A 21,540-nucleotide genomic window follows, 5' to 3' on the forward strand; every position below is an offset into this window, starting at 1 on the left:
TCCCACGGGACCTCCTCTGGCGCGGGGTGCCGCTGCCAGCCCTCGTTAAGTCAATGATCTTCATTTCACTGCACACCTCCACACCAGCGGCTCCCGGGGAAGGAGCCAAGGGCTGGAGCATCCTAAAATAAGGGACCCATGATTTCCAAAATAAGAACTCGGAGGGTGGCCTGGTGGCACTAGAGCACCTCCACCCAGCGTGCCCAGCTCTGCCACTGACCAAGCAGCCAGGCAAGGGTCAGGGAACAACCTACCAGCTGGTGAAATATTTTGGAGAAGTATTTCCCCAAAGAGCAGCCACGGCAGCTGGCTTGCTGGCAGGGCAGGAGAAAGCCCTTGCCTGAGCCTCCTCTAGGCTAAAGGCTCCCAAAAAGCACTTTGCACACTCCAGGGGATGCTGCCGGAAGCTCATCGTGACCTTGCACTTAACTTTAAAAGCAAAATTGGACCCTCAAGCTGGTCCCAGTTCCCTCCTGAACAGGCTGGCTACGTCTTCCCGCTGCTGTCCAGCATCTGCCGGCGCAGCCTGGTCCCTCTGGAAAAAGGGCTGCCCTGCTCAGGGAGGGCTTAGTCCTGCCCCAGAGAAAAGTAAAGCGGGGGGAGGAGAGAGGGGAAAAGAGAAGAGGGGGAAGGGGGGAAGAGGCAGGGATGGGAAGGTGAGGGGAGAGAGAGGGGGGGCAAAGAAAGAGGTGGGAAAAGGGGGGAGAAGACAGGGGAAGGGGGGGAGAGGGGGGGAAGGAGAAAAAGATAAAGGGGGGAAAGAGGGGGGAAAGAGTTGGGGGGGAAGAGGGAAGAGTAGGGGGGAAGGGGGAAGATGGAGGGGAAGAGGGGAGAAGGGGGGAAGAGAGAGGGGAAAGAGGGGAAAAGAGGGGGAAGAGGGGAAAAGAGGGGGAAGAGGGGGAAAGAGGGGGAAAGAGGGGAGGAAGGAGGGGAGGAAGGAGGGGAGGAAGGGGGGGAGGAAGGGGGGGGTAAGGGGCGGGTAAGGGGGGGGTAAGGAGGGGGTAAGGGGAGGGGAAGAGCAGGGGGAGTAGGGGGAAAGAGGGGGGAAGGGGGGAAGGGGGAAAGGGGGGAAGAAGGGGGGAAGAGAGGGGGGAAATGAGAAAAAAGGGAGGAAAAAAGAGGGGGGAAGAGAAAAGAAGAGGGAAAAAAGAGGACAGAAGAGAAAAGGGGGAAAAAGGGGGGAAGAGGAGGGAAGAGGGGGAAAGAGGGGGAAAGAGGGGGAAAGAGGGGGGAAAGGGGGGAAAGAGGGGGGACAGAGGGGGGAAAGAGGGGGGAAAGAGTTGGGGGGGAAGAGAGAGGGGAAAGAGGGGGAAAGAGGGGGGGGAAAGAGGGGGGAAAGAGGGGGGAAAGAGGGGGGGAAAGAGGGGGGGGGAAAGAGGGGGGGAAAAGAGGGGGGAAAGAGGGGGGGGAAAAGAGGGGGGGAAAAGAGGGGGTGGAAGGGGGGGGAAAGAGGGGGGGAAAAGGGGGGTGGAAAAGGGGGGGGGAAAGAGGGGGGGAAAAGGGGGGAAGAGGGGGGAAAGAGGGGGGAAAGAGGGGGGGGGAAAGAGGGGGGGAAAAGAGGGGGGAAAGAGGGGGGGAAAGAGGGGGGAAAGAGGGGGGAAAGAGGGGGGAAAGAGGGGGAAAGAGGGGGGGAAAAGAGGGGGGGGAAGGGGGGGGAAAGAGGGGGGGAAAAGGGGGGTGGAAAAGGGGGGGGGAAAGGGGGGGGGAAAAGGGGGGCGGAAAAGGGGGGGGAAAAGAGGGGGGGGAAGGGGGGGGAAGGGGGGGAAGAGGGGGAGGAAAAGAGGGGGGGAAGGGGGGGAAAAGGGGGGGGAAAGAGGGGGGAAAGAGGGAGGAAAGAGGGAGGGAAAAGAGGGGGAGGAAAAGAGGGGGAGGAAAAGAGGGGAGGAAAGAGGGGGGGAAAAGAGGGGGGGAAAAGAGGGGGGAAAGAGGGGGGAAAGAGGGGGGAAAAGAGGGGGGAAAAAGGGGGGGGAAAGAGGGGGGGGAAAAGAGGGGGGGGGAAAGAGGGGGGAAAAGAGGGGGGAGAAAGAGGGGGGAAAGAGGGGGGGAAGAGGGAGGGGGAAGAGGGGGGGGAAGAGGAAAGCAAGCCTGTCAAGCAGGTTCCAGACCTGCAGCATCCCACCAGCGGTTAGAGAATAACAAAGTTACACTTCGGGGCTAAAGTGGGGCTGAGCGAGCGGGTTTCAGCGACCTGGCCATGCATGTCCCCGTCCTGCGGGAGCAGCCCACGGCGGTGGCCATGAACACATGGGCCTTCGCGGAGTGCCCCGTGTCCCCAGCCCGCGTCCTGAGCTCCCGCCGGTGGCAGCTCCGTGTTGCTGTCCCCACAGCATTTTGGGAGGGGGCGGGGACCCTGCCCCAGCCCAGCTCAGCAAACCCCAACCCACAGTCCAAGGCTGGACCCCAGTAAGAGCCGGGCAGGCAGAGACAGACAGATGGATGGACAGACGGACAGACAGATGGACAGACGGACAGCAGAGGGAGCCTCAGGCTGAGCAGAGCATGGAAGCACCCCCAGGAGACCCATTTTGCTGCACCCCATCAGGGGTGACCACCCATCCCAGTGGCCTATCCGGGCCACTAGCCCTGAGGTCACCGAGGTCCATGCAGGGACCGGCAGAAGTTTTTGGTTTTCGCAGGGAGCTGTGACCTGCACCTTCCTTCTTCCCACTGCTCGCATGTCAAGGGAAGGTCTCTGCAAACTGGTGGGGACCCTGGGTCCGAGATGTCCCCTGAGTGAGAAGCCTTAAGCCCAAAAAGATTTAGTGCAGCTACTGAAAGGGGCTTCAATGCAGATCCCGCTGCCAAGAGATTGAGCCACAGAGGGAAAGACCCTCCAGGGCACCCCCAGCCCAGCCACGCGCCCCTGGAGCCAAGGAGGGATGGAGCTCACAGCATCCCCACGGCACAGCTGCCAAGGAGCCTCCCTTAGCAATCAGGGGCTTTAATTAACAAATTTGCCCATTACCAGGCTATTTTTATCCATTTTCTGTTTGCCAAGCCCAGCCCCAACTTCCTTCAGCCCGCAGGCAGGACAGTTGCAAATTGCCTCTTGCTTTTGGCCACCACTAAAAATGTCCCCAGTCCCTTGGGAGCAGCTGCGCCAACCCACACACAGCATTGCATTGGGGGCTACTCCATGAAATGGCTTCCTGGGACGTAGCAGGAAGCCTGTCTGGCGTCAGCCCCAGGAAGCAAACACACCGCAGCCCCACGACCTTTCCAGAGCCCACCGGCACTTCAGCAGCTTGCCGAAAGCTTGCCAGGTTACTACCAGTAATGGCAACATTGCCATAGGGGGCTCGAGAAAGCGTCCACCTCCAAAGGGAACAAAGCCACAGCAGAGCAAGTGCTTGGGAGCGCCACTGATGCCCCATCCATACATCTCCCCTTCCACGGATGCTGCTGGGGAAGGAGAGAAGGAAACCTTGACACCGGCACAGCCAAAATGCTGGAGGCGAGGACTCGTGCACCGAGCAGAAACATTCAGCAACTGTCAGCGGCAGATGGTATCTATAAATCCTACTGATGTTTGGGATTTTAATCTGTTCTTCATCTAAAAGCCCAAACAACAGTTAAAAGGCCCTCACTGAGACGCGCGCCGAGGATATTGCCACATCCCGAGCCTCTGACCTCCCATGCGGAGACAGCCCCTGGGGAGAGACGGTGGGACCCGGCCCATGGCCAAGCGCTCAGCCAGGGAGACGGGAAGGCAGGGTCTGGGGATGAGGATGCGTGGGGGCCAAGCTGGCGTGAGTGATGGCACCCATCATGGCCCCAAAAATGATGCAGGTGCCAGTTTGCCGGGACCTGCCTTCGGGTCAGCGCTTCCCTCCTCCTCCAGCTGCGCAACACCACCGAGCCCCCGGGACCGCAGCGTTCCTAAACATTTACTCATGGAGAGCCAGAAACATCCTCCCAGCAAATTCCTCGATAAGATAAACGGTGAAAATGTCACGACTGCCTCCAGGAGCCATCAAATAATGCTGAAGGGGAAGGAGCGTGGCCGTGCCCAGACCCCTGCCGTTACCTGCATCCTCCTCCCGCTCCTGAACTGAGCAGAGACAGAGGCACCCTCTGCGCCGGGGCATCCACCCCAGTCATCTAAGCAGTATTTTTGTCAGCCCTCGTGGGAAATAACGTGGGCAACGTCAGAGCGCAGGGCGAGCAAAGCGCAAAGCAAACAGCTGTCCTTCCAAGTGTGGCTAAAAATACCCGCGGGGGTCAAGCCCCCAGGGAACAGCACACCAAGGGGCAGGTCTCACTGAAGGCATCTCGAGTTTGCCTTGGAATTTGTTACCCTCTGGCGAAGACCAGGAACCCCGAGCTGGAGAAGGCACAGCCAAGAGATGCTGGTGTCCCCCTTTTCCCCATCTGCATGGGCAGGAGGACAACACAGAGGGGACAAGGAATTGGGGCTGGAGTGACTTTGGCCACCCCATGAGGTGCCCTGGCCACCCCATGGGATGGATGGTGGAGAAGGGCCACCAACCTCCAGGCACAGCCAGACACAAGGGAGGTATTTAAAAGTGCAAGGAGGTCTTTAAAATGCAAGATGAGCTTGGTGTGACCTGTAGCCCCCAGCCCCACCACTGGTCCCCCCCGCTCTGCCTCTGCAGGGGCCACCAGCTCTGCCACCGGCTCTGCTTCCCATCACTCGCCTCCCTCCCGGGCGGACCGACAGCCCGGAGATAAGGCAGGGGAGGTGAGGGAAGGAATGCAACCCCCTCACTCACCCTCCGCTGCGTTAATAAATCACCTTGCAGACTAATTGCTCCTTAGAGGGGGAAGAGTCAGCCCCCCTCTCACCCCCCACCAAGGTCCCGTCTCAGCCTGGGAGCCACACTCCCAGGAAGCCCAGAATTTCAATCGCGTTCCTGGCATTCCTGCCCCAGCACGCAGCCAAGGGGTCCGGCACCAGCGACCACCGTCTGGGCAGGCAGTGGGGGCTAACACAGTTATCAGAGAGGCGGGGCCGGTTCCCATCTCTGCGAGGAACTGAGCGGGTCCATGGCTGCGGAGCGCATCCACATTCCCAGGTATCTATTTATCTAGAAATACAGGGAGACCAAAGCACCCGGCATCCTGGCTTGTGGATGGATACTGTGCCACGGGATGGATGCTGTACTGTGGGACGAGGGGAGATCAGGGCTGGGATGGAGGGTTTACGAGCTACTCGATGCCATCTCAACCTGCTCATTTGCAAAAAGCAAAGTGGAGAAATGGAGGGACAAGCTGCCCAGGCGGGGTACGCTTCCCTGGAGCTCAAATGAAGTCTTCCAGCATCACGCAGCACAGAAGCCAACGAAGCCCAAAACATCAGGCAGGAATATGCTCCCGCGAGCATATTCCCAGCCATGGAGAGGGCTGGGCACCAAGAGGGACTGCGAAAGGGCCCGTGGGACACCCTGCCCACTCTTCAACCATGCTTGTGCACTGCACCGTGCCAGGATGTTAAGCCACCGATGTCAAGGAGTGCTGCTGGAGGGTAACCCTGCACCAGCTTTGAAGGCTGAATGGCAAAAGCTGGGAGTTGCCCATTTCCAGCGGTTTTTCAGGACCTTAGCCCAGAGGGAAACACCAGCACAGCTAAAACACAACCCAATTCAACATACAAAACACAGAACAGCTGCCAGACAAAGTAGTACCTGAAGCTATGATGGAGTGGTACAGCATCCATCCTGTGGTACAGCATCCATCCTGCATCCGCCGCGAGCCAGGGATGCTGGGTGCTAGCTGGTCCATGCTGCTGCTAGAGGCAACTGCCACAGCTTGTGGATGGTTTACAGAGCCTCTCCGCAGGTTTACAGCGAGGGAAACGCACCCAGCAGTTCAGTAACCTCATCCTCAGTGCTGCTCACAGCAAACAAAATCCAAGCTCATCAGGTTGCTGCTGGGCCAAGTGGCAAGAAAAACAGTTTTGCTAGGGAATGGAAAGGAAAAGAAGGATCCAGGAGGGTTTTTTTTTTTTTTTTGGACTTCAGCTGCAATCTTCTGCTCGTCTAACCAGCCACAATCTTGTCAGTGTTGCCCCCCTGCAGCGCAGGGGACTTTGTTTAGCTTGGAGCCTCTCAAAGCCCCCGGCTGTGCTTGTAATAAGACTCCTTGTCTGCTCCATGCTTCCACCTCTCTGCACTCCTCAGACAATAGTTTGCCTGTGCTGCTGACTTTGGCATCATTTCCCTGCTCTTTCCAAAGTTTCCTCTGTGCCAGGCAGCCCATCTTGGCCATTCTGATTTGGCATCGCATCCCACTGCATCCCATCCCAGGGCTGTCTGCTTCACGCCAGACCTCACCATGGCTGTCGGTCCCCCAAGGTGGGGGGAAACAAGGGGGTGAGATGCCCAGCAGACCTTTTGGGGATGAATGCTGGGGTCTGAGCTATCTAATGCCTTTGTTAGCAGCCTGGATGAGTGGCCACTTAAACAAGGAAAGCGATATCCAGCCCTTGAACTTACCCAGCTGCACATGTCCCAGTGCTAAAAAAAAAATAAACCAGTTGAACACCTTGAAATGAAGTTGAGCGATGACAAGGTGATGTCAGCCAAGGCTGAATGCCCTGCTCCCTACCAGGATGACAGTCTGTGTCTCCACTGGCATGGAAAGTATTTAAGCAGCAAAATGCAGGTGTTTGAGAAAGTCCAAGCACCACCGGAGGGGGACATTAGAGAGGTCAAACAGGTTGATGTTGTTGGTGGCTACTTTGCTGCTCCACGCAAGTGGAGAGAAGCTTCCTCAGCATTGGGGAAACCCAACAAGACCTGGATAAGGCCAGAAAACACATCTTCCCTCTCCAACCAACAACCGAACATGCCGGGCGAGAGATCTACAAGTCCTCAGCACAAGCAGGAGACAGGGAACAAAAGCCATCCTTTGACCAATTATTCCCTTCTTCAACAAATCACTTGGTTTTAAAGGCGAAATATGACGTCGATAAATCGCTTTAATGCACCGGAGTTGACCATCTATAACACGACAGATGTCAAGAACAAGGATAGGTGTAAACTGGGCTCCTGCTCGCATACAGATGAGGATTGAGGAGCAGGTTTGCCCTGTTCTGAGCTCGGGGACGATGCCATGGCCGGGCACTGTCCCCAGCATCAGCATCCCAAAGCGAGGCTGGCCAGCCCATGGGCACACTGTCATCGGCCGAGGATGGCCAGGTGGCACAGCGCCACAGAGATGGGTCCCTGTAAGCTGTTTTCTGGGACGATAAGGGTTAAAAAAAAAAAAAACAAACCACACAAAAAACCCAGCAAGCATGCCTGAAGAGGAGGATTAGAGAGAATAGGGCCATTTCTCAGCAAAGACTATGGCAACATAAATAGAAAAGTAACATTACGCTCAAGAAGGGGGCCCTTTCGCTTTGCTCCTGCCCTACAATGCCACTATTGTTTTGCTGACAACTGGTAATTATCCCAAGCTGCACACACTGGTATTCCCACCCTTTAACCGGGAGGGATTTTGCTGCCGCCGACCCTCTGACACCAGCAAAAATTCACATACCACAGGGTTCAAAGGGGGGGCGGGCTGGAAAGGCTGGGCAAGCCGCACGGGGTACGTCATTCAGAGACCTCCATTTAGTCATCCCTAAAAACCAAAGCTATTTGGGGTGGTTTTGCTCCAGATGACCACGGTTGGGGTTCAAGGTGCCTCAAATAGCAGGGGGTCTTTCTCCCCATCCTGAGTGAGCAGTACCCATCACCACCCCGTATGAAAAATTATCTGCATCCCAAATATCCACTTCTACGTGCCGCGTCCTTTCTCAGCCTGGCAGCAAAGAGCAAACTGCAAAAAAATTAATAATCCCATGAAGGCACAGTTTTCCTTCCCTCCTAAAAAGCTCACCATCCCTGGGGACCCTGCACCCCCAGGATGAGCCCCTGCACGCAGCCACTGCCCTGCTGCCCACTGCACTCCCTGGCTAGAAGGGGGCTGTAATGGGGATGAGTTGGACCCATCACTTCTCATTTATGGGATGGGGGAGTCACGGTCCCAACCTCCCCAGCCCATCAGAAGTCCAGCCTGGTGTCAGCACCAGCTCAGATAAGGTGATAAAAAATACTGGAAACTGCCTCAAGATGGATTAAAACACTCCCGTGGTCACAGTGCAGATTATTTTCTTTTTTTTGCTTTTGCAGGCTGGTACTTGAGCCAGAGAGACCAGAAAAAGGGAAAAAAAAAAGCTTTTTTTTTCTGCCACGGGCTGCAGGCAGCACAGACAAGGACAGGGCAAGGCAGGGGACACAGGCAGCTGCCCAGGGACCCGGCTACGAGAACCACAACCAGCTGCTCTGGGATTTATTGGGGTTTTTTTCTTCCGCGTTTTAATTACACGATCGCAGAAGTTTCTTCCTAACGGGAAACCTCGAAACCAGTTTTTCCTGCAGCAAGGCCAATTCCACAAATGCTAGCAGTGACCTGTAAAGATAAAAAAAAAAAAGCCCCCATAAATCAGCAGAGCAACATCTTTCCTTCCTTGCAGCGTCACCGGCCTGTTTTGCCAGGGTGGATTTTTATTTGTTGTTGTTTTAAGCACCCAAGAGAAACAAAACCGCTCCTAAAACCCCACTTAACCCACCCCAGCTGCAGATTAAAAAAAAAACCCCACGTAGGCAGAAGGAGCTACGCTACGGGACTCCGGGCAAGCTCCAGCCTGTCCCTGCAGGGCCTGGCTGGGCTTTGCGGGGAGCGAACCCCCTCCTTCTCCCACCCTGGAGCCCCGCCAGCCCCTCGCCTAATTAAAGCGTGTGGCCGCTTGCAGGGCGGAAAGCCGGCAGCCGGAGCACGGAGGCTCCAGCATCTCCGGGGCTGAGCCCCGCCATCGGGCCAGCACCTTGCTTTTAAGGATGTTGAAAAATGGAGGAGCTCCAGGGTTGTGTCGGTACCCAGCTGGCCCCGGACCCTCTCCATCACTTGCTTGGCCAGAGCAGCGACATGGCAAAGATCAAACCCAGATTTTGCTCTTTAAACTGCTTTTGGTTGGAGGAGGTTGCTTTGCACCCACCTTTTCAGGGATATCTGAGCACAAATGGATGGGGGGAGTAGCAAGGAAGGGACGAAGGCTTGCACGGCTTGCAGCGGAAACACTTGCCGGCCCCTCTGCAAGGAAGGGAGGGCAGGAGAAAGCCCGGAAGGGGCCGCAGAGAAAGCAGAGGAAGGGCTTAAAAGATTAAAATGGGCCAATGTTATCAGCGGGCAGCTGCCCCGTGCCTCCACGTCTGCGTATGCGGGGGGGCTCCAACTGCTGGCACCACCAACACTGCGGTACCCACTGGGCTACCACCCATCACATGTTCATCGCTGGCACCAGCTGCACCCCTGAACCCAGACACGGGCAGTGAAGCATCGCCAGCAACACTCAGAAGCAAACGGGGGTCATCGAGAGATTGAACAGCAACAGTGAGATAAAAAGATTAAACAGCAAAACAAAAGAAATGGGAAACCTTTTTACTCCTTATCCAAGCAAACTGTTTTTTTACTGGTGTTCGTGCAACTGCAGTTCAGCAGTCCAAACTACATCAGCAACACGCCAAGGCCAGAGAGATGCCAGAGCTTAACAGCAAGCCCTGTACCAGCGACTGTTTGCACAGCCAGAGCATTGGGGAGGTACTGGGAAACGCGAGCATTGGGATGCAGGGGATGTACTGAGAGACCAGTTTCCACCGTGAGTCGGATTTACAGCGACACGGGCTGTCCCAAGGTCCCAGAAAAGCTGGTGTGACCAGGCAGACTGTACCTGGCTACGGAGCATCTCCCAGAGTGCTCCCCAAAACCAGGCTTGATGTCAGTGCTGGCAGCAGAGATGCTTCAGCACCGACCCACCCATCTCTGGATGGCCACTGGCCAGCCAAAACGTCCATGACCCTCTTATCACCCGTCCCCCGAATTTCCCCGCCACTGGACCGAAGCTCACCAGCAGGAGCTGCTGGCAGAGCCTGGGGCAGGCGCAGGGAGCAGGGCTGGGGTTGTCCCCGGAGCCCAGCCCACCTCTCCCCCTGCCCTGCCCGGCCATGTGGAGCGGCACGCATCCGGACCACCGGCCCGGGATGGAGCGGGACCCAGCCAATGTCTGCCTGACACCGCTGCATTAATCCTGTTGCTAGGACACCCGCGGGTGAAGAAATACAACACTTGACGGATTAGCGTCTAGACTGGCTGACCTTTCCCTCCGCTCGCGAGGTGGAACCGGGGTGAAAATCGGGCGCCGCTGGCTAAAAGGAGGGGTTTTGTAGTTGTGTCGGGTTTTTTTCAGATAGGAGCCAGGGAGGGAGGGACATCGCTGGCGCTGAAAGAGCCATTTCACTACCTGCCGCCGGAGAGGGATGTGCAGGAGACGGACCCGGGCCTTGCAACCTGCTGCCAAGCCCGGGCTTTGCCCAGCAACCCAGCCGACAAAAGAGCCTTTCATGAGAGGGGACCATGTCAACTCCGCAATTAGCAGGGGAAAAGAAAAAAGAGCCGAAAGATGATTATTACCTCCAGCAGTTGCCTCTGGGGCCCCTCTCCAATGGTTTCGTTAACTCTTCCGGCTGAGCCCAAGGAGGAGAAGCTGGGGAAGGAGCCACCAAGGTCAGCAGCAGCCGGCGGCCACCTGGACCCAGTGTGGCATCCCAGCCTCGCACGATGCCAGGAGACCCATCCCCTTGGGTGCAGTTGGGGCAGGCTGGCACCAAGCGATGTCTCTGCCCCTGAGCTCCAACGCTAGATCAGACCCAGTGGGAACCAGGACCACCACCCTCCTGCATCCTGGCTGGGAGGGGACAACACTACAGCCACCACGACCTCCCACCCAGCCCTGGGTAGTCCCTGCGAGATCAAACGCTGATCTCGGCGAGCAGCATCCTCACTCAAGCCATCCAGTAGCCGCAGGGGATGCCACGTGCCAAACCTCTTCTGCCTCCTGCCCTTCTGAGCAAAGCGATGGAGAAAGCCCACCCCAGCCCACCAGGTACCACGCACAGAGGGGATGCTGGGTCACCCTCACTCCCTCTGCCTTCACAGCCCAACAGCTCTGTCTCCCTACCAGAAAGATGCAATAGCTTGTTAAAATAAAAACCTACATGCTTTTATCAGATGGTGCCCTGGGTACCTGGTGGGAAGAGGTTAGAACCATAGAATCACAGACTGATTTGGGTTGGAAGGGACCTTAAAGATCATCTAGTTCCAACCCCCCTGCCACGGGCAGGAACACCTTCCACTAGACCAGGTTGCTCAAAGCCCCATCCAATCTGGCCTTGAACACTGCCAGGGAGGGGGCAGCCACAGCTTCTCTGGGCAACCTGGGCCAGTGTCTCACCACCCTCACAGGAAAGAATCTCTTCCTAATGTCTCATCTAAATCTCCCCTCTTTCAGTTTAAAACCATTCCCCCTCGTCCTATCACTCCAAGCCCTTGTCAAAAGTCCCTCTCCAGCTTTCCTGTAGCCCATTCAGGTTCTGGAAGGCTGCTAGAAGGTCTTCCCGGAGCCTTCTCTTCTCCAGGCTGAACAGCCCCAACTCTCTCAGCCTGTCTTCGTAGGAGAGGTGCTCCAGCCCTCTGATCATCTTCATGGCCTCCTCTGGACTTGCTCCAGGAATCTTTTCTCTTCATGATGCCAAAATCTAAAACCCACAGCTTCCCCTTTCGCCACCCACCCCGAGGAAATACAGGACAGGTCACCCAGAGGACAGCGGCTCGCCCTGACGGTGCCACTGTCCTCTGCCCCAGGGGCATTACCCAATGCAAACTATCCCTGCACAAAGCCACCCAGAGAGCAAATCCCCGGCCGGGCCTCCAGCCTTCCAGGGGCTTTGGCAGGCAAGAGGCCAGCCTGAGCACGGTCATAGGATGGGGACGCACAGGGACAGCTCGCCCTTCTGCCAGGAGTGGCCCTGTGACTGCCGCTTTCCAGGCTCACCACAGGGCTGTGGCACTCACTCCTGAGGGGCCAGACCCCGCTTCCCCGCACCCCAAGGATGCCCTTGGGGGCTGGAGTGCTGGGCATGTCCCCGCACAGAGATTTAGCAGCAAGCCCTGGGTGCAGAGGTCCCTGAAGCAGCTCCAGAAACAACAAACGGTTAATCAAGTCCTACGTTAAAAGCCAAAAACCCCAGGCCTCTCCGGCAGACTCGCCGGTGCTGGCATCTCCCGGGTGGGCGATGGCCATGCTGTGTGCTCCACGCCAGGGCTCTGGGGAGGGAAACCCCACTCGCGACGCAGCAGGAGGTAATCTCCTTACAAAACATGGGGCTTCCTGGCTCCGAGAGCGCCTGTCCTCTCCCAGGGGCGAACGACTTGGCGCTCAGTAGCAGAGCGTGAATTCATCTCGTGAGCAAGGCAGGCGGTTATTAATCACAAGCACGCGCTAATGAATGCTGGATTGAAGGCTTACGGTCCTGGCACGTGGGAGAGTAGCCACTACAAGCCCTTCACCTGTTTCAGGACCCAGCTGAGGAGATGCTGGCATCAGGAAGAGGGTAACACGAGGTGTCCTGAGGCTCTCTGTCACCCATGGGTCCCAAGTGTGGGTAAGCCCATCCCCCTTGCCACAGCACAGCCCCCTGCCTGAAGGGAGGAAGGGACAGGGGCTACAGGTACCTCAACCCTGGGGATGATGCGGAGAACGGGCAGGTGTCCTAGGGGAGCTCCCCAGGAGGGAGTGGGGAGATGACCCTGTGCTGGGGTTTGGCGAGGAACCTCAGGAGTGGCTGCCATCCCCAGACCAGGCTGGCTGTGCAAGCACTCACCACTGAGACTGAGCCCAGGATCTCGATCCATACCCAGCCCCCTGCCAAGGTTTCCCCGAGATGAGGGTTCGGGCCCCTCTGGAGAGCAGTTCAGGGCCAGAGGGGAAGAAGCGAGCCAAAAAGATGCCTTCCCACACCAGGGAGATGGTTTAGAGCAAGACAAGATGCCATTTCACCTTCACCCTCACACACTGGTGGGTGCCTTGCTACCCTGACTTGCACGCAACCTTAGCTTTCAGCAACCCCCTTGCCTTCCCTGATCTCGCATTGCCGCCTGTTTAATAAATTACAGCCTCTTGTAAACCAGAACGAACACGGAGCCCCTGAGCCAGCAGCCACAGACTGGGACCCACCAGCAGGAGCGATGGCCGAAGCCTCGTGCACCCATCAAATGCGGACCTCCTTGGCCTGCCTCCCCGGGAGACGCAGTCCGGCGCAGCACTGCCTCGGCTGGGAACGCCGCCGGGCTGGAAGGAAAGCGGATGGGACCCGGGCCACCATCCGCAGCACGGGCGCAGGCAGTGAACATTGCCAGCTTATCTGGGGTTATCAAAAAGGTGCCGTTTATCCAAAAGTCAACAATCCCCAACTCAATTAAGTTACAGACTAATGAAGAGGGTGGAAAAAAAATAATTTGTTTGACTACAGCATTTATGGGAGGGGAGGCAGGTGGCTTACTTATGATTATAAAATCAGAGATAGCTTCAAGGGCTGTCGGGCTGATGGAGATTTATGCTAGCAGCGATGGTGGGAAGAGCATGGGGATGGTGATAGTGGGTAGAATCCAGGTGCCCTGGCTGCTATTCCCACCCCAGGCTGTTCAAACAGCCTCCCACAACCTGGGGACAGGGTCAGAGGAACAGTCAGATCTTCCAGTCCCCAGGGAGGAAGAAACCAGCAGACCGAGCTTGGGAATAAAATAAAAATACAATAAAATGCACTAATGACCAATTTCCATCTTAGAAAAGGGTTGGGAAGCGATGCCAAAAAAAAGCAATAAAAATTCCACAAAAGCAACCTTTTCAACTGAAAACCAGCAGACACGGGATGTTCCGGACCAGATGTTGCTCGCTGCGAAAGCCCCTGACTGGGGATGCTCCTGCCAAACGGCGCTGCCGGTCAGAGCCGGGAGCACAGCGAGTCTCCGGAGCCTTCTCCCCGGAGCAGCCCCATCCCATGGCCCTGGGGAGGGGTGGGTTCCTGCTCCCTCTCAGCCCCCAGCACTTGATGGCAGGCAAAAGCCACCCCACCTTTGGCTTGCAGGAATCATCCCTTCACCTCCAAAGGGTTTATTAATTGCGCTCACGCCTCGAGGCCACTGAGGTTGTTTGGCCCGCCGTCCGCTCTCGCACACGCCGGCGGCGAAGGAAATTGAGCTGAGAAACAGAGAACACGCTGAACGATGCTGAGACGTGCAATTACGCGGGCAGAGCCGGCGAACACACCCGGCACCGCCGAAGCAACCCACCGGCTGTGCTGCCGAGCTGCCACCCACCCCACAGGCAACCCTGCTCCCGGTGACCGGGAGGGATGCGGGACATCAGGCTGCAGCATCACAAGAAGATACCCAGTGGCTTTCTCTTTAACAAAGGCTTCTCGCTCGTTAATAGCGGAGCCAAGCTTCCACAGGAGACAGCCTCGCAAGTGTCTGAGCAACTCTGCATTAACCCAAATCTGGACGAACGTCACCCAGAGGGTATTAGCCACAAGTTTCCCAGGCTCTGCTGGTTCCCCCCTGCCACATATTTCCCTCTCCGCTCTTCACTTACTCCCACCCGACACCACCCGTTTTTGCCCTCGAGCCCGCTCCAGCTCTCCCTACACCCACAGCCTCCGCTCTCACGGTTCTCCCAGTGGTTCCAAATCCACATTAAGGCAATGCCGGAAGCCCCCATTAGCTGTACAAATGTCCAAACCACTTTCTAACCCCGTTTAGCTCTTGCTTCAATTATAACTTTGGCAACAAACTCTCTAAGCTAATCAAGTCCCACATTAAAAGCCAAAAACTACACACGTGCTGCTACCACATACTTTCCTCCATCCATAAAGTCAGGGACTTTCTCCCACTCCTGATATTCAAGGGGATTTAGTGCCAGCCAACACCGTTGCAAGTTTCTTCTCCACCAACTCCCACCCATCAGTGTCTCTTTTGTGCATGTGCTCACAGCAGGACAGGGTACATCTTCCCAGAGGGCAGCAGCACCGCTGCTCCATGCACATTGGTATCCAAGGGATGGGAACGTGGCTGGAGGACAGGAGAGACAGTGAGAGCACCCCACAGACAGCAGAGAAGAGATGGAGCGATGGGGTGAGGCGGAGCCCAGCACTGGTTCCCCCATCCGTTGCAGAAGATGCTGCCTCCAGGCTGCATACATAGCCAGAGAGATGTGCAGGACGCTCTTGGAAAGGATTCATCGTCAATGCTTCCTCAAATGTCATCAGATACGCTAGAAGATCGTTAAAATGCTTTATTAATCCCATACCTCTGGGCTGCTGATATACATCCGATACTTAATCCCAGATGTCTCCTTCAGCGCTTTGAACTCTCTACTGAAATGCCAGAATTAATTCTTTTCTTGGTAAACTATCAGAGCTTGGAAGAGACACAGTGCACTTGCTGGGATTGTTATTTCAGGGCTTAGACCATCATCCGTAGCAGTCGCTGCAGACCAGATCGGTGCGGGAGAGAAGCCAGCACCGCGCACGCCTGACAACAGCAGGAGCAGCAAGGTGTAGGCAAGCCCTCACCTGCAAAGCTGTGAGGCAGCCCCTGGAGCCCCCCGCGAGCAGTTCACACGGCTCTGTCCCTCCTCCTTCTCCTCCAGCTCCCTATCTCCATGCATCCTCCCAGAGATGTTGCCCTCTGCAAAGCAGCCTCAAGCTCAGACTGTCTCTCGAGGCAGCGGGAGGGAGCCTAGGTGAGAAACATGAGGACGCCAGCGCAGGAAGAACGCACTGTTGAGCCGCACACCAGCATGGACCGTGGGGCTTCCCACGCAGCTGGGCAATGAGAACCCCAGATCCCCATCCTCTAGGCAGTGCTCGGAAGGAAGAGGGTGTGTTCATGGTGAGGTAGCCTAAACCAAGACCACAAACCAGAGTGGGAGCAGGTAGAAAGCATGGCCAGCAGGTCAAGGGAGGTGATTCTCCTCCTCTACTCCGCTCTCCTGAGACCCTACCTGGAGCACTGTGTGCGGGTCCATCGTCCCCAGCACAAGAAAGCCACGGACCTGTTGGAGCAGGTCCAGAGGAGGCCACGAAAATGATCAGAGGGCTGGAGCACCTCTCCTATGAAGACAGGCTGAGAGAGTTGGGGTTGTTCAGCCTGGAGAAGAGAAGGCTCCAGGGAGACCTTATTGCAGCCTTTCAGTACTTAAAAGAAGCTTATAAGGCCTGTAGTGACATGACATGGGGCAACGGTTTTAAACAAAGATGGTAGGTTTAAGTTGGACGTAAGGAAGAAATTTTTTTACGATGAGGGTGGTGAGACACAGGAACAGGTTGCCCGGAGAAGCTGTGGATGCCCCATCACTGAAAGCATTCAAGGTCAGGTTAGACAGGGCTTTGAGCAACCTGTCTACTGCACGATGTCCCTGCCCATGGCAGGGGAGTTGGACTAGGTGATCTTCAAAGGTCCCTTCCAACCCAAAGCATTCAGTTACTCTACGATAAAGCAAGAACAGGTAAATTAGTAAGACTGCAGACGCATGAGGGCGAGACACCTTGGGCTTGCGTAGAAAAGTAGGTTGCCCCATGTGCCTGGAAGCTTCCTCCTAGAGCCGCTGCGACAAGCCCTAGACATGCCAGAGGACGCAACAGCGGCATCCCACGGGACAAGCTGGGGTGAGGACAGCCCTCCCTCACAATCCCGAAGGACCAAGGACAGACCTCTGCTCCACCAGACACCCCTCAGATTTGCAAACAGTGGCAGCTGTGCTGCCTGTGTGCCCGGGTCCTCAGCATCCTCTGCAGGCTCCACATTCATGGGAGGTTGCAGCTTCAGATCAGTCCTCACCCCCTGTGCTCGCTCTCTGCTCCACACGCTCCTGCCTCCTTAAAAAGCAGTGGTGACATCCCCCTACTACAGAAAAGACTCTTTCCCAGCAGCACAGTTATCTGCTTGGGGATTTTTTTTTAAGCCATGTGATAACTCTTGAAACAGGATTGCAAAATGTGTTCCTCTGTCTTCTCCAAGGTTTGCTATTTAACAGCACTCAAATTGTATTGACCTAAACACTGTAAGAAGACGTTATTCCAGCTGCAGGCCAAAATAAATAAGAAGCAATGTCACAAAGAGGCTGCTATTCAGAGCAGAAACCTCAGTTCTCCGGGAACTGGTAGTGTGTGTGCAGGATCTTCCAGTGGCCCCGGGGAAAAGGAGCTCGGCTCTCTGTCCTCCTGGGGATGCATGCCTGCGGGGAGCCACGCAGGGCCAGGAGAGACCCGGGCTGAGCTCCCTTTCCCCACATGGAAACCCAAAATTGCATCGGAGCTCTGGGCGAAGGATGCTGGGGATGGACTGAGTCCAGGTCCGGAGCTGCAAAAGCACGGAGAAAATTAGGAGAGGGGCTTGAAAAGGTTGCTTGCATCAAGGGAAGTGAAGGAAATTCCAGCTTGGGAGCGCAGCCACTCTGCAGGGCTACTCGGTCTCTTTTTAAACTGAGTTTCCAGCCCCAAAGTGCCATCCGAGCGGGGCTGCTTCATCTCTGCTGCCTCCTCCTTGGGACAGGCAGGAGGGATGGGATCCATCTGCCCGGGGATGGACGAGGAGCCCCAGGAGCATCCAGCGACGCTGCAGGGAGACGACCACAGGCTTGGCTCCTTCCAGCTGCCAGAAGCTCAGAGCGGCTCTCCCTCCCCACCAGCTCCCACGGCAGACAGCGGCGGTTTAGATAAGGTTTTGCAAACATAAGTCCCGCCAGCTGATAAGGAGATGAAGAGCCCACAGAGCCTCCCGAGCACAGCATCCTCCCCAGTTGCTCCAGCCCATCCCAAGGGCCTCAGCAGCCAAAGGATGCTGTTGGAGCCGAGAGGCGCCAACTGTCCCCAAGCTGAATCCATGCTGGTGGGTGCTGCCCGTGGCCAATTCCCCACAGCCCTTCTCCTAATCTTTAGAAGAAATTCTTAAAATAATGTTTGCGAAAGCTCCAATCCATCTGTCAAAAAGCCCCAGGCACCGATGCCAAAGCCGTTATGTCACGGGCTGTAAATCGCTTTGCACAGCACCTGTTTCATCTCTGAGGGCACATGCTTGCAAGGAACCCCAGCCGTTGAGACCGACAAGCCATTGAAGATGGATAATAAAATCAGCCACGAGCCTCTATGCCAGCAGCAAGCAGCTCCGGCACCTGCTGTATTTAACAGCGAGAGGAGGCAGCTCAGCTTCCCAGGTGCTGCCTGCATCTCCTCATCATCACCAGCCAAGACCTTGATGGACCAACCCATCCCAGCCCCAAATTGATGCAGAGAAACTCAGTGCAAGAGAAAATGAATGAAGTCAGGCCGCCTCCACCACCAGACTGGGGCAACCCTGGCCAGCTTGGTAAACCCCGAATGGTGGGGATCCCCCATCTCCAGGGACCTGTCCCAGGGCTGTCACCTCTCCTGGGAATGGGGCCTTCCTCAGCATCCAACACAGCCTGGGCCGCTGCCCTGTGCGCAGGGGACACCCACAGCCCTACGCATGCCCTGATTCCCCCGTGCTCTCAGGACCCATCCCACAGCAGCATCCCTGCAGCATCCCCATCCCCGGTACAGCTACGTGCCCTTGCTGAGGAATCCCAGAGATCTGTCGATAAGAGGTAAGCCCAGCTCTGGGCAGCAAAGCCCCTAAATTTGCAAGGCAGGCAGATAAACAGAAAGGTTATCTCCATGCCAGGACGGCCTTCAGAGCAAACATTCCCCAGGAGCCATCACAAAGGAGGGCTGGCAGAACAGGCCCTGCAGTCCTTGGACATTGAACCAAGAGAAGGAAAAAAAAAAAAAAAAAAAAAGAAAGAAAGAAATAAAAAAAAAAAGCCCCACCCCCCCGCTTGCAAATTCTTTTCAAACCCGATTCCCAGCCTGCCTTTGGGAGATGGCCAAGTCAGCTGGGTGAAACGGGCACCTCCCTGCCAGCCGTGACCGGTGCCGGCGGTGCTCCCCCAACGTTCAACCCCTCTGTGCGCCACGTGAAACCTCCTTGGGGTCCCCCGGCATGGTTGCTCACAGTTGGGGGGTTGCAGCTTCAGCTTGGCAAAGGGTCCCGGCCAGCCCTGAGTGCCCAACACCGTGCCGGGAACCAGGATGCCGGCAGAGAGCGGGGTGGAAAGGGCACGAATAGCTCTGAGTAACTGCTGTTAAAGCGGCTCCCGGCCCTCCAGCTCAGTTCGGCCATGCTGGATGGTCTCCAGGGACCTAAAATAGTCAATTCAGGGTTTCAAATGGGAATGATGTTCCCAGCTCTGAAGACCTCCAAGGGGAGCTTTGTTCCCGCAGTCCCCAGGGAGGCACCCACGCCACGGAAAGCAGCGTCACAAACCCACCCCCGGGGCACTTTGAGGGCTTCTCCAAGTGTTCCCAGACACGCTCTGGGAGGGCTGGGCATCCCCACCGCCCAGGCCGCTCTCGTCCCCTCCACAACGCGACCCAGCTGCCAGCGGAGCCAGCCTCCGCGCAGCCGTGCCGGAGCTGTTCCTAGATGACACGAAGCCTTGCTCCAGTAAATAATCCACCGATTTCACGGCCCAGCGCCTGTCTGACTTCCAGCTCACCTGTACCTGGGGCAGCCACTTACCGACACGTCTCGCTCAGCCTGCGATGACAGAGAGGGGCACCAGCCATGCCTCGTAACGTGCCAGCAAGCTGACAACGCTCAGCAAAAGCAGAAGACAAGCAGAACATCACCCCGGAGAAAAGCCACCCTCGCGCAGTTTTGGATCATCGCTTGCAGCTCAGCTGCTTTTGAAAACAAGGTTCCTGGGCCACAAGTGGGGTCGGGAGCTCCCTGTGTGTGCCGCCTCGCTGCTGGGCACGCATCCAGAGACCAGGAGGAGGGCTTTCAACCGGCCTGGCAGCCGGCAGAGAGGTGAAGTTCACCAAGAAAATAGGCAGCTCGTGCACTCAGGCAGCGGGAGAACCGGCTCGCGTGTCCCGTGGGGAAAGAAGGGCTGGAAAGCTGAGTCAGCACCAAATTCCCCTCTCCCAGGGCAAGAGCAGCTTGGGAGCGAGGTGAGCGGGTTGTTTGGCAGAGCCCCGAAGGCAGGGGAAAGCCGGTGAGCGGCGTGGGAGGTGTTGCACCCCTGGGGCACGCACGCGAGGTTTCCTATCGCTCGCAACACTTCCAAGGACACGCAGTCACAGGAAGGACTTCTGCAGGCGCGGCAGAAACCGCTGACACATGGAGCACAGCCACTTTTGGGGCAACACCATCCCGTCTGTCCCACACCCGGAGTGCTCCAGACAAGCCACTCTCACTCCTGTAAAGCCTCCAAGCATGCTGCAGCCAGGCATCTCTCTCAAGGGTTGCCCAGCACAGCGTTTCCCCAGCATCCTTCCCCACTGCCCTATTGATGAGATAGGGTGCACGGGACCCCAACCCTGCCAGCCCCAGCAGCCATGAGGAATGTGGCCATTGAAGAGGTGCGTGGGGCAAAACTCCCCGTATTACCCTTCATTTTGGGGACCACGGACTGGGCACAGCATTCGCCCCAAGAGGAGACGCAACCCCACGCCTGCTGGGGAGCAGGGCTGTATTCACACCGCATCCCAGGGGACAGGGGGCTTCAGGACAGGAAGGGGGTCCAGAACCCCGGGCATGGAGGCAGGGACACCCTCTCCCCATCATCCCGCGCATGTTACCCGTCTCCTGGGAAGCAGCGGGGACCAGAAGGACAAAGAGCCCGAGCAGCAGCCGCCGTGGGGGGCACCTGCAGGAAGGGAAGGAGAGAACAAGAGGTTACCCCCGCTCCCGCCGGCTCCGGGCTGCCCCTCGCCCGGCAGCCCCTGGACGGACCGCCCCAGGCCCCCCACTCCTGCAGCCCCAGGGTGCCCCAGCAGCTCGGGGGTCCCCATGACATACCGGTGCCCCACAGCCTCGGTGGCACCGTTGCACCAGAGTCTCGGTAAACCCCAGCCCCGGTGGCTCCGGGGTCCCTGCAGTACCGGTACTCCCGGGGTCCCCCCACAGCACACCGGTGCCCCCCAGCCCCGGTGGCTCTGGGGTCCCTGCAGTACCAGTACTCCCGGGGTCCCCCCACAGTACACCGGTGCCCCCCAGCCCCGGCGGCTTCAGTGTTCCCACCGTACCAGTACTCCCAAGGCCAGGCGGCTCCGGAGTCCCGGTGCACCGGGGTCCCGATGAGCCCCACAGCCCCGGCGGCTCCGGGGTCCCCGCGCTACCGGTACCCCCGAAGCCCCGGCGGCTCCGGGGTCCCCGCGCTACCGGTACCCCCAAGCTCCGGCGGCTCCGGAGTCCCCGCGCCACTGGTGCCCCCCAGCCCCGGCGGCTCCGGGCTCCCGGCACCCGCAGACCCCCGGCCCCGTCGCTCACCTTGGGCGCATGGTGCCCGCTCGGTGCCGGCAGCGCGGCTCGGCGCGGCTCGGCGCGGCCCGGGGGGCGGCGAGGGGAGGGACGGGGAGGGACGGGACTGGGAGGGGCTGGCGGTGGAGCGGGCACGGCGGGGCCGGGCCTCAGCCCGCCCGCAGCCCTCGGTCCCGGGGCTTGCACCGCGGCGGGGCTCCTGCAGCCGGGAGGGGGTCGGGGACACCCCCCGGGGCGTCCGGGCTCTGCGCCGGCCCCCGCGCAGCCGGTGTGCGGGGGGCACGGCCCGGCGCC

The 21,540-nt window shown here is 57.7% G+C and overlaps 1 protein-coding gene across 1 annotated transcript in view; it reads right to left on the reverse strand.

Moving 5' to 3' along the window:
• COL18A1 (collagen type XVIII alpha 1 chain) overlaps positions 1-21,303 on the reverse strand; it is a 43,197-nt gene extending 21,894 nt beyond the window's left edge. Inside the window, exons 1-2 of the mRNA XM_068407269.1 lie at positions 21,256-21,303; positions 20,565-20,632 (exon numbers count right to left, since the gene is read on the reverse strand). Coding sequence (XP_068263370.1) covers positions 20,565-20,632; positions 21,256-21,266 — 79 coding nt within the window. The 5' untranslated portion in view covers positions 21,267-21,303. The remainder of the gene's footprint in view (positions 1-20,564; positions 20,633-21,255) is intronic.
• Positions 21,304-21,540: the final 237 nt, after the last annotated feature.

This window comes from Nyctibius grandis, chromosome 9, assembly GCF_013368605.1.
Source record: "Nyctibius grandis isolate bNycGra1 chromosome 9, bNycGra1.pri, whole genome shotgun sequence".
In the NCBI taxonomy this organism is placed as follows: Eukaryota; Metazoa; Chordata; class Aves; order Nyctibiiformes; family Nyctibiidae; genus Nyctibius; species Nyctibius grandis.